This window comes from Eleutherodactylus coqui, chromosome 11, assembly GCF_035609145.1.
Source record: "Eleutherodactylus coqui strain aEleCoq1 chromosome 11, aEleCoq1.hap1, whole genome shotgun sequence".
In the NCBI taxonomy this organism is placed as follows: domain Eukaryota; kingdom Metazoa; phylum Chordata; class Amphibia; order Anura; family Eleutherodactylidae; genus Eleutherodactylus; species Eleutherodactylus coqui.
In genome coordinates, this window is record NC_089847.1 from 68,225,090 (window position 1) to 68,238,453 (window position 13,364).

General features: G+C 43.8%; 1 protein-coding gene across 2 annotated transcripts in view; it reads right to left on the reverse strand.

Annotated features, from left to right (window-relative positions):
• Positions 1 to 13,364, reverse strand: part of PC (pyruvate carboxylase) — a 916,513-nt gene that overhangs the window by 655,113 nt on the left and 248,036 nt on the right. For both annotated transcript variants that reach the window (XM_066582494.1, XM_066582495.1), the window contains exon 7: positions 9,570 to 9,688. In XM_066582494.1, the coding sequence (XP_066438591.1) occupies positions 9,570 to 9,688 (119 nt within the window). The remainder of the gene's footprint in view (positions 1 to 9,569; positions 9,689 to 13,364) is intronic.

The following is a 13,364-nucleotide window of genomic DNA, read 5'->3' on the forward strand; positions in this document are numbered from 1 at the left end:
CTGAAAATTATTCCAGCAAAATCTGCATTCAAAAAGCCAAGAAGCGCGCCTATCCTTCTGAGTCCTGCCATGTGCCCATACAACAGGCTACGTCCACATATGGGGCATTTCCGTGTTCGAGAGCAACTGGGTAACGCATCATGGGGTACGTTTTTTCCTTCTGCCACTGGTAAAAAATATAAATCTGGGCCTAAAGCTGAACATTATGTGAAAAATGTGATTTTTTTGTATTGAACTCAAACTGTTAAAAAAATTCCTCAAAGACCTGTGGGTTCAAACCGCTCACTACACCCCTTAAAAAATTCCCTGAGGGGTCTAGTTTCCAAAATGGGGTCAGTTGTTGGGGGTTTCAAATGCACTGGTACCTCAGGGGCACTGTAAACACTACATGGGGTCTGAAAATTATTCCAGCAAAATCTGCATTCAAAAAGCCAAGAAGCGCTCCTATCCTTCTGAGTCCTGCCATGTGCCCATACAACAGGCTACGTCCACATATGGGGCATTTCCGTGTTCGAGAGCAACTGGGTAACGCATCATGGGGTATGTTTTTCCTTCTGCCACTGGTGAAAAATGAAAATCTGGGCCTAAAGCTAAACATTATGTGAAAAATTGGATTTTTTCGTATTGAACTCAAACTGTTAAAAAAAATTCCTCAAACATCTGTGGGTTCAAACCGCTCACTACACCCCTTAATAAATTCCCTGAGGGGTGTAGTTTCCAAAATGGGGTCAGTTATTGGGGGTTTCAAATGTACTGCTACCTCAGGGGCACTGCAAACACTACATGGGGTCTGAAAATTATTCCTGCCAAATCTGCATTCAAAAAGACAAGAAGCGCTCCTTTCCTTCTGAGACCTACCATGTGCCCATACAACAGGCTACGTCCACATATGGGGCATTTCTAAAAACTGCGGAATCTGGGTAATACATTCCAAGTTTTGTTTCTTTGCTAACTCCTACTGTTTTATATAAAAAAAAAAAGGTTTTATATTGAAAATCAGTAGAAAAAAGGAACTGTTCTAATTTTTGATGCACTTTCCTTTAATTCCTGTAAAACATCTAAAGGGTTAATAAACTTTCTAAATGCCATTTTGAATACTTTGAAGGGTGCTGATTTTAAAATGGGGCAATTCATGGGGGATTCTGATATACAGGCTCGGCAAAACTATGTCTGAACTGCATTGGTCCTTAAAAAATTATGATTTTGAAATTTGCTAGTAAATGTGAAAAATTACTGCTAAATTTATATACTTTGTGGAGTCTGCAAAAAGTAAAATAACACTTAAAAAATGATTGCTGTGTAAAGTAGGCCTATGGGAAATGTTAATTAATAACTATGTTGTGGTGTTTGACTTTCTATCTTACAAAGAAAACAATTCAAAGTTTGAAAATTGTGAATTTTTCCAAATTTTCAGTAAATTTGGATTTTTTTTCCTAATAAGGACAAAATTTATTGATGAAATTTTTACACTAACATAAAGTACAATATGTCACGAAAAAACAATCTCAGAATCACCTTGATAAGTAAAAGCATTCAAAAGTTATTAGCACAGAAAGTGACAGATGTCAGATTTGAAAAATAAGGCTTGGTCCTTAAGCTCAAAATAGGCCATGTCATTAAGGGGTTAAGGAGCAAATAGGTATCTAATGGAAGTACGGGAGTTTTTTATTTATTTGAATTTGTTAATGTACTATGAAAATGTTTTAAGCCAGTGGGGGAAAAATAGTGCAAAGTAAAACTGTGCAAAGTAAAACTGTTTTCAAAGAGAGAATCATTAAAAGTTTTTCTTTGTCAATTAATAAAAAGCTATTGAATGCTATGGCATCGAATGGCTGTGATAGTTTCATTGAGCGCTGCAGTGATTGGCTTAGCCAATTAGAGCCAGCACTTCCTGGAGGTAAGGTTTTTTAACCCCCTGACCAGGAAGCGCTGGCTGAAGACTACAGACAAGTGCCACAGAGCTTTAGAAGGAGACGTGTGGCGAAGCGGAGAGTTCCTGTTAGGTGATGTATTGTTTTGGAGTTTGTTTTAATGCATCTAGGGTTTGTTTTTGGGATAGGGCTTATATTCAAGAACAAAGCTGTGATACCGCTGCTATTTTCTTGCAGCAATATCGCTGCCCCCATGTCAAAAAGGCCTCATGTAGATAACACAGGATCCACCATTCATGATTTGTGATCACTTGTGACCATATACTCAGCCTCCCTCAAATTTACCTCTGCACAGGTCTCAGCAGTCTAGAACAGTCTCCCATGCAGGTTAGTAGGTCCCCTCCTGCACATTGTGTGAATAACCTATGAAGCTGCTGCTAAACATATCTTCTTAATGCTGTTAAATATAGCGGAGGACAAATGGCTTTCCTCTTAGTCATGTACAAACATAGTCCCTTTAAGTGTTTTTATATTATCTACTGTCTTTTTCTACTCCCTCGAAAGCCATGTTTATACAGGGTGGACTTTCTGAGAATTTTCTGTGCCAACACCCTGCTGTTAACCCCTTCCCGCCCCATGACGTAAGGGTACGTACTTCCCGCAAAATGACGTACCCTTACGTCGTCGGGATAGCGTGAGATCATGACTGATCTCGCGCTATCCCGCAGCGGGAGCCGGCTGTCCGTGATAGCCGGCCTCCCACTGCAACAGCGGGGGGGGGGGAATCGGAGATGCGCCCACCGCTGTTAACCCCTTCCCTGCCGCGATCTAAGTAGATCGCGGCAGGGAAAGAATTCACAGAGGAAGCGTGCTCCCTCTGTGTGTCCAGACGGCTCTCGCGATGTTATCGCGAGAGCCCGGCCTGTCGCCATGGCAAAAGGACGCCAGACACTGGCGTCCTGTAGTGCCAATGCCTATGATCGCTGTATAAGCGATAAGGCATGGCAGGGGGTTTTTATTGCAAAAAAGTGGAAAAACCTAAAAAAAAAATATAAGAATTTTGGTATTGTTGTAATCGTACCGACCCGCAGAAAAAATTGCATTGCGTCATTTATGCTGCATGATTGACGCTGTAGAATAAAATAAATCTAGGGCAGAAATGATGTGGTTTCTCTCCCTGTTATCATAAAAAAAAATAATAAAAGTTTTACGATATAGTCTATGTACCCAAAAGTGACACCGATAAAAACACAGCTCACCACGCAAAAAACAAGCCCTTATACGGCCGCGTCAATAGAAAAATAAAAAAAGTTATGGCTTTTGAAAAATGGAGATGAAAATCCGCCAAAAATCTTTGCGTCCTTAAGCCCAAAATAGGCCGTGTCATTAAGGGGTTAATGCAAATGCTACGTATTTTCCATGTAAAGTGAATGATATTTTAAAATTCTGGTCCATGCACTGCGGAGAAAATCTGTGCAGATATTGACATACGGTGTGAAATTCAAATGTTCCGCAAGTAAATTATAACCGCAGAGTTTTGGGGCAAATTTTGCCATAATATTTGTGTTGCGTATCTCCTGTGGGCACTCCACACCAGATGCTGCCCATGTGAGTATAATTTAAGGCATTACACACACATTGGTTCAGTATAAACACTACACACACAGCCATGCTACACTTACACAACACTGCTACACACAGTTCATCTACATACACACAACTTTGCTGCAAAACACAGCCATACTACATACACAGTTTTCTACACATGTTTCACCTCCAATGTTGTGTACCTGATCTGATGAAGTGAATGTCCAGTTGGGAAGCTTTATATTGGGTAAACAGGACAAAAACTGAGACCCAGGATGAGATCTCTTTGCCACATAATTAGAGAGAGAAAGACGGAATTACCCGTGGCCAAACTAGTCACGGACACAACATGGAACAGTTGGAAGTTATCATACTGAAGGGCAACTCCAAGTCGCAGCATCACAGAAGAATTTGGGAGTATAAATTTATGGACATTTTTTTTAACCTTCAAGAATGGAATGAACCTCAGAGCGGGGTTCTTGCATCAGTAGAGAATATGAAAGGTCTGAAGGAGAGGTGTGCCTTGGAGAGAGAGCACCCAGGAGGTGTGTGAAGACACCTGGGGAGTAAATAGGTCGTGGGATGGCATCATCTCTCCCCAAGGAAAGCACCCAGAAGGGGTGCTATTGCCAATCATTGTTTTACAGACTTAGTAAAAAGTCATATATTGATTTGAAGGAATGCTGACATCCAATAGGCGGCACTGCAGAGGCGTTGTTCCATCTTCCTTATTTGCAGGTCTGAAGGAGAGATAACACACACACCTGTGGCCCCCTAACACCAATATAGAGATCATAAAACTGTCACATTCCTTACCAGTGAACTAAGTATTAACCCCTTAGTGACCAAGCCTGTTTGCGCCTTAATGACCAGGCCAAATTTTGCAAATCTGACATGTGTCACTTTAACATGGAAAAACACCAGAAAGGTTTTGCATATCCAAGCGATTCTGACATTGTTTTTTCGCCACATGTTGTGCTTCATTTAGGCGGAAAAAATAGACCGATAGAAATTGTGTTTATTTATTAAAAGCGCCAAAATTGGGAAAATTTTGAAAAAATCATCATTTTTTCACATTTCCAACTGCAATATCTTAAATATGTGCAAACATAATATAGAAATTTTTGCTAAGATTTATATTTCCACCCGTTTACTTTATTTTGGGCGCACATTGGAAAAACTTTCATTTTTTTTAAACTATTTAGGAGACGTACAAATTTAACATTACTTTTTAGCATTTTGAGGAACACTTTGTTTTCCTATACCAAGCCGAGATTGGAAAGGCTCATGAGTGTCAGAATAATAGATACCCTCCCAAATGACCTCATTTTAAAAACTACACCCCTTAATGTATTCACTGAGGGGTGTCATGAGTATTTTGACCCCACAGTTTTTTTTCAGGAATTAATTCAATTTAGAGGAGAAAAAGTAAAATTTCATATTTTTGCAAATCTGTCATTTTAAAGACATATTTTTTTCCTATAGTTTACATGAAAATCAGGATTTACACCCCAAAATGGATACCCCTATTTCTCCCGTGTTCAGAAATATACCCATTGTGGCCCTATTGTTATATCTGAGTCCACAACGGGGCCCAAAATGAAAGGAGTAGTCAGTGTCTTTCAAAACAGAAATTTTGCTTGAAGTCCTTTTAGGTCCCATAGCACACATGTAGAGTTCTTGAGCGCCCAAAACCATAGAAAACCCCCACAAATGACCCCATTTTGAAAACTAGACCCCTTAAGGAATTTATCTAGGGGTGTACTGCATATTTTGACCCCACAGTTTTTGAATGAATTCAAACCAAGCAAAAGGAAAAAATTGTGATTTTCGTTTTTTCGGCAATTCTGTCATTTTAAAAACAGCTTTTTTTGTACAGCACACATATGAAGGAAGACTTGCACCCAAAAATGGATACCCCTGTTTGTCCCGTGTTCAGAGACATACCCATTGTGGCCCTAATCTTATGTCTGGATACACAACAGAGCCCAAAATGAAAGGAGCGACCGGTGGCTTTCGGAACACAAATTTTGCTTGAAGTCCTTTTAGGCCCCATTGCCCACTTGTAGAGTTCTTGAGCGCCCAAAACCATAGAGAACCCCCACAAATGACCCCATTTTGAAAACTAGACTCCTTAACGAATTTATCTAGGGGTGTACTGCGCATTTTGACCCCACAGTTTTTGAATAAATTCAAGCAAAGCAAAAGGAAAAATTTGGATTTTTGTTTTTTTGGCAATTCTGTCATTTTAAAAACAGCTTTTTTTGTACAGCACACATATGAAGGAAGACTTACACCCCAAAATGGATACCCCTGTTTGTGCTGTTTTCAGAAATATACCCATTGTGGCCCTAATCTTATGTCCGCATGCACAACGGGGCCCAAAATAAAAGGAGTAATCGGTGGCTTTCAGAACATAGATTTTGCTTGAAGTCCTTTTAGGCCCCATTGCCCACTTGTAGAGTTCTTGAGCGCCCAAAACCATATAGAACCCCCACAAATGACCCCATTTTGAAAACTAGACCCCTTAACGAATTTATCTAGGGATGTACTGCATATTTTGACCCCACAGTTTTTGAATAAATTCAAGCAAAGCAAAAGGAAAAAAATAGGATTTTCATTTTTTGGGCTATTGTGTCAATTTAAAAACAGTTTTTTTTGTACAGCACACATATAAATGAAGGCTTTCACCCCAAAATGGATACCCCTGTTTGTCCCGTGTTCAGAAACATACCCATTGTGGCCCTAATAGACTTACAGGACCCATGGCTAGGCCTACAATGAAAGGAATACCCGTTGGATTTCAGGGTACCACTGAATAAATTTCAGGCCCCATTGCCCACTTATAGAGCCATTGAGCGGCCAAAACTATAAAGAACCCCCTCAAATGACCCCATTTTGAAAACTAGACCCCTTAACGAATTCATCTAGGGGTGTACTGCGTATTTTGACCCCACAGTATTTGAATGAATCTAAGCAAAGCAGAAGGAAAAAGTTACGATTTTCAATTTTTTTGGCAATTTTTTCAATTTAAAAACAGTTTTTTTGTACAGTGCACATAGGAATGAAGACGTTCACCCCAAAATGGATACCCCCGTTTGTCCCGAGTTCAGAAACATACCCATTGTGGCCCTAATCTACTTACAGGACGCATGGCAAGGCCTATAAAGGACGGAACACCTGTTGGATTTTAGGGCACAACTGAATAAATTCCAGGCCCCATTGCTTATTTGTACAGAATAAAGATTGACTCCCTAAAAATTTCCCCCTCCCCCTCCACGCCCTTTTTGGCGTTCGCAAATCTTAGATAAAAGTAAAAATGTGAACTGTGTAGTATTTCCAAAGACAGGGGTAATTACGGAGGCTGGTTGGAATGGGCCCATGGGGCAATAAAACCGGGTATCCCCCTCCTCTCATGCTTTTTGGGGGTATTTCATGACCTCAGTGGCGGGTATGGGGTGTAAAAAGTGGTGTTCCGTGAGTCTCCGTAAGCTTGATGAGGTGCGGCGGTCTCACACAGAAGGCGCTCAACAAGGTGCTCCTGGAACTGCAGGAAAGCGAGCGTTCCCGGGGCTTCTTGTAAAATACGTATCACAGGTAGCAGTCTGAATAACGCCGGGCTCACGCGGGTGCAGGCGGAATCCGCTTGCGGAGGCCCACAGCGGATCCCATCTGTGAGCCCGGCTGTGACCCTGCGTACGGCTGCGTAATGTACTGCGCATAACTGCCTACGCACACAGGTGGTCATGCACAGTACACCTTTGTTTGTATTTCCAGCACCATCGCTTAGCGATGACACGGGTACCCACAGCCCGTATACAATGTAGTTGCGTATGGACTGCGGGTATATCCGCGACCATGGAGCACAATGGGCTCTATGTTGCCGATATCCGCAGTAAAATAGAACCTGCTGCGTTCTCTTTTCTGCGAGTGGATTACGCAATTCTGACCCGCTAATGTGAGCGGAATTGTGTAATCCAATGCGATTGATCTGCGTAATACCACGGATCAGATGCATGCGGAATCCGTCATTCCTATCCGGTCATGTGAGACCGGCCTAAGGTAGATCGCTACCTTTTTATCACGTGACCGGGGACCGCTCAACGAGGCCATCCGTCACTGCTCCAGGCTCTCTGTGACCGTTGGTCGTGGAGAGCAAGGAGATTTTAAGTTTCCTGGGCTCCCTGACTCCTGCGCATGTGTCCGGCTTTTTGCCGGCAATCGCATGTGCAGAATCCTGGAAGGTCCACGGAGGAAGATCGCGTCGGGATTCAAATACGCAGGCCTCCGGTAAAAAGATTCATCTCCTCTCACCGATCGCATCGGTGAGGGGAGATGAAACTTCAAATTTTTTTTTTTACTTTTACGTGATCGCCATTATTGGATAATGGCGAACACGTGACCAGGAACCGCTCACCGCGGACCCCCATTAAATCTCCATGCTCTTGGCTACGTTTTGTAGCCAGGAGCAGGGAGAATTTAAATTATCCTGGCAATCCACAGCTTTTGCGCATGCGCCCGCCATTTTGGCGACGGGCGCGTGTGCAGAAGCTGTGGTAAGGTCCGCGGATAAATCTGGGGGCCTTAGGTACGTACTTTCATCCTCCCTCACGGATATGATCCATGAGGGGAGATGAAACGTACGCTTTTTAAACTTTGAAAAACTTTTTTTTACTTTTATTTTTTTTTTTACTTTTTTACACTTTTTTTTCACTTTACATGATCACTGTCATCCATTGGATGACAGTGATCATGTCCCGGTATAATCTCTCTGCTCCTAGCTACACATGGCAGCCAGAAGCAGAGGGATTTTAAATTCCCCGGGGCTCGAGCCCGTCTGTGCACGCGCCCGCTGAGGACTGGGGGTGAGTATTTTCACCTCCCCTCATGGATCCGATCCATGAGGGGAGGTGAAACTGACTTTTTTAAAACTTTTTTTTTAACTTTTTCGCGATCGCCGCTAACCATTGGATAACGGCGATCGCGGTACCGGGGACCGCTCACCGCAGTTCCCGCTGACATCTCCTGCCTCCCGGCTACCTACAGGAGCCGGGAGCCAGGAGATTTTAAATCTCCCGCGCCGCCGGGCCTTCTGCGCATGCGGCTGACGTAATGCCGCCTGGCGCGCATGCGCAGAACACCGGCTTCGGGCCCCGGAGCGGCAGGAGAGCGGGGAGCAGCGTGCCAGACCTCGGTGAGTAATTTCAGCTGCTCCGATCCATCAGAGCAGCTGAATCTTTAACTTTTGTGTACTTTTATTTACTTTTTTTGCGATCGGCGCTATCCATTGCATAGCGCCGATCGCAATGCCGGGGGGGGGGGCTCCGAACAGCCCGGGATGACAGCTCCATGCTGTCAGCTACCTGCGGACACCAACAGCATGGAGCTGTCACGTCCACAGCCCGAGGGGCACTATTCTCTGCAGGAAGCATGTTTTTACGTCCTCAGAGAATAGAGCCCACTTCGGGAGGACGTAAAAACACTATGGGCTGGTCGTTAAGGGGTTAAGTCCCTGCCCATCTTGTCTGTTTTAAGGGCAAATTAATCTCACTAGGCCTGTGCCTTTTCATGTGTGTGCGCCTTTGTGCAAATATATTATATATTATGTGTGCATTTGTTAACCATTAAAAAGTATCATATCTACAAGAATACTTGGTTTCTCTTACTAAGAACAATCTCATTTTAATAGAGACTGCATATCAATCCTCTTCTTCTGTGATGCCAGAATCTGGCTCCTCCCACTGATCACATGATGCACACACAATCAAAGGCCCTATCAGATCTTTCATCCTTACTCCTGCCCCATGACCTGCAGACAGGTGAGTGTATCCCGCTTCTTCTCCTGCTCAGTGCTAACCACACGGATGTGTGCTGGCAACGAGAGAGGACCGTGCTGCTCCACAGCTCTCACAGTGATCTAGCGGCACTTTATCAGTATTCTAACAGCTCACTAAAGAAGTGATCAGGACATTCTGCCACTGCCAAACCCTCCTCACATCGAACTATAGGATGCGCACACTTTTTAGCAAGAAATTCAGGACACATGTTAATCCAGTTATGATCGCACATGTAGAGGATAGTAGACTGCATTGGTGACTGCACAGAACTTACTCTGTTATTTCTTCAGTCACTGTGTGTTCCACCTGCAGACGAGAGTTGACCTCTATGAAGTAATGTTTGCCATTCTTATCCACAAGGAACTCAACAGTACCTGCATTTTCATAGCCAACCTGCAAACAAAACATAATGACCTAACTTTAGTATGAACATTACATGCAGTGTTTTTAGCAAGTTTTTTTTTTTTTTTCAAATATTGTCATCGTTATAGGTTAATGGACACAGGGACAATGAAAAGGATGTTTTATTTTAATGTTTAGATAGTTAATTTCACTGTAATCACACAGAACTAATGTGCAGAATACGATTATATAGTAAAATCCAAAAAAGCTCAAAAAACAGCAGTGGATTTGAGAAGTGTTTTTATTGAGTTACAAAGGCTGGCTTCACGCACGCATATTTGCATGCGCAACATGCAGAGAATATAACCCATTAATTTCAAATGGGTTTATTCACGTTTCCATATTTTGGGCGCACATTTCTGTTGTGCAAAAAAATAAAAACAAAAAGGAAAGAAAACAAAAAAATTCTATTTCTCTGCATTTTGCACACTAAAAAGGTACCCATGGAAGTCAGTAAGGAGGGAATGTGCAAAATGTGCGTACAATACGCAAGGAGATGTGTGATGAAACACTGCATAATTCCACAGTAAAAAAAACATCTCAGGAATTAATTAGCTATATCGGTGTGTTTGTTTGCCACACATACCTGCCTTGTGAGCATAAAAAGTAAAGTAAACTACGCCGATGTGCACGCAAAAAAACCCCAAAACAAACATTGTTCAAAAATGCAGTGCTTAGGCGCATGCAAATACGCTTACGCTCGTGTGAAGCTGGCCTAATTCAAACTATAATCACCCAAAAGGCTTGTACATATAGTCCTCCAATCTCATCTTGACTACCCAAGCATCCCCATCTGCGTCCTTCCCTTTAATACTCCTGCCACACTCTGACCCATCAAAACCATCATTTCTCTACTGCATCAGTCCTTTCACTGGCTATACATCAAAAACACAGACAATGACATAGAAGGCAGTCCCACAACCTGCCCCTTTCATACATTCCTGTATTAACCTGTGGTGCTCCCATCATCTTTGATTTTTGAAGCAAAAGAATATAGGTCTCAACGACGTTTCTCATTCTGGAACTGGCATACAGACTCTTTCCAAACTTCCAAAAACCTTTGTGGGCAGAGTCCTCTTTCCCCTGTAGTAGTGTGTTACTCAGTAACCTGCCCATTGTGCTTGTTTTTATTGTTTTTCATATTATGCATTTATACACCTCTATAGCCCTCCGGGAGCCAATTGTGCAATAAAATATATACCGTATATACCGGCGTATAAGGCGACGGGGCGTATAAGACGACCCCCCAACTGTCACCTTATACGCCGGTATACAGTGGAGAAAAAAAAAAAAATTCATTACTCACCTCCCACGGCGTTCTGTCGCGCTCCGGCAGGCTGTCGCTCGCTCCTCGTCCCCGGCGCAGCATAGCTTTCTGAATGCGGGGCTTGAAATCCCCGCTTCCAGAAAGCTAATACACACGCCGGCAGCCATGACATCATTGAATGGCTGTGATTGGCTAAAGCACACGTGGCTTCAGCCAATCACACTATTCAATGACATCATTGAATGGGTGTGATTGCTAACACGTGCGCCTTCAGCCAATCACAGCCATTCAATGATGTCATTGAATAGTGTGATTGGCTGAAGCCACGTGTGCTTTAGCCAATCACAGCCATTCAATGCTGTCATGGCTGCCGGCGTGTGTATTAGCTTTCTGGAAGCGGGGATTTCAAGCCCCACATTCAGAAAGCTATGCTGCGACGGGGACGAGGAGCGAGCGACAGCCTGCCGGAGCGAGCGACATCCTGCCGGAGCGTGACAGAACGCCGTGGGAGGTGAGTAATAAATTTATTTTTTTTTACACTTTTTTTTTTTTGTATTACCGGCGCATAAGACGACCCCCGACTGCAGAGCAGATTTTTCGGGGTTCAAAAGTCGTCTTATACGCCGGTATATACGGTAATGTACAAGAATGGATCAAAGATTTCTTCCAAATACTTTATTCTATATCAGAGATCAAGATTACTTTCTAGAAAAGAAAAAAAAAAAAAAGTAATGAATAGCCATAAAGAACATGAAGTACTCATTCCCGTTGATCTATTTCTCACACGGAGGGACAGAGTCTTTATGACTTGTGTTGCCGGCTGTGAGTTCAGCTATCCATACTCAAAAATGAAAAAGGTCACATAATTGTACTTCCTAGATCTGGCAACATGCCCAGACTAACAACTACAATGTAGCAAAAGTTTAACTTCGTTTGGCAGAGGATCCACTGTGTCTGTATTAAATCAGCAAGTCTGAAATAATTAATTATAACACTCAAAGAAAACCTGGTCAAATGTTACATACATTACTGCAAAGAGTGAAAATACTCAATCTACTGTAATGCATCATAAGCGACACCTCTCAATACACTATTGTCATTTTCTGTAATCAACCCTTTACCACAAGTCCTAGAGGGCATAAGAAGGTTTTGGTGTAGAAGGTTTAAAAAGGTATTTTTTATCATAGAATAATAAAGTGCAAAGGGACCTCCAGGGACATCTGGTCCAACCCCCTGCTTAGTGCAGAATTCACTATATCATCCCAGATAGATATTTGTCCAGCCTTTTGAATACTTCCATTGAAGGAGAACTTACCACCTCCCGTGGGGTGTTATTGTATGTTTTAACCCCCAGGAAGCTAAGGGTTTGACAGTGCTTGGATGCAGGAATGCCCCTGTCACACCCCTAGCTCCTGATTGGTGACTTCTCAAAGGTCCTAGCAGGACACTGTTGAGTGTTTTTTGCCTTGGCTGGACGGTTAGGGAAGACTGTAGCAGTTTGGCGTGCATTATTAGTTCAAAAGCTTTTCATGTGACCGAAAAACAAATTTGCGCCTAACCCCAAAGCATCCCTAACACTAACCCTCCTGGCAACGTAAAAAACACGGCACTGTTTGGCCGGAGAACAGGCTGATTATGGATAGGGGGCAACTTACAGTGCTGCTCGCAAACAGATATCAGTCGGGCCCACCGCTGCTCTTCAGGGCTTAGATGTGTGGACTAGAGATGAGCGAACGTACTCAGATAAGCACTACTCGTCCGAGTAATGTGCTTTATCCGAGTACCTCCCCGCTCGTCCTGAAAGATTCGGGACGCGCTGCGGAGCGGGGAGCTGCAGGGGAGAGCGGGGAGGAACGGAGGGGAGATCTTTCTCTCCTTCTCTCCCGCCCGCTCTGCCCCGCTCCCCACTGCGACTCACCTGTCAGCAGCGGAGCGCCCCGAATCTTTCAGGACGAGCGGCGAGATACTCGGATAAAGCACATTACTCGGACGAGTAGTGCTTATCCGAGTACGTTCGCTCATCTGTAGTGTGGACCAATGCCCATCACCTCCCTCCTTGGCCGCTGCTACAAGGGAGCTGAGCCGATGATCTTTGCACTACTGTCGGCGCTGACTGAGCTGTCGGCCATACCGAACGCAGACCCGGTAAGGGGACTGAACAGTTAAGGGGACCGCTGCCGGCCATAGCGAGAGCGGATCCGGTAAGGGGACTGCGGAGACGCAAAGGGGACCGCTGTCACTCTCCCCGCCTACACTGCCGCCAGTAACAATGCAGGGGGAGGGGTGACAGCGGCCCCTGTAAGGGGAACATACAGGCACTTCAGCGCTGCTGCGGGGAGGCCGCCGGCGGGTAGAGCGGTAGCAGGTTCAGTAAGTGCAGCACTGCTGTGGGGAGAGCGC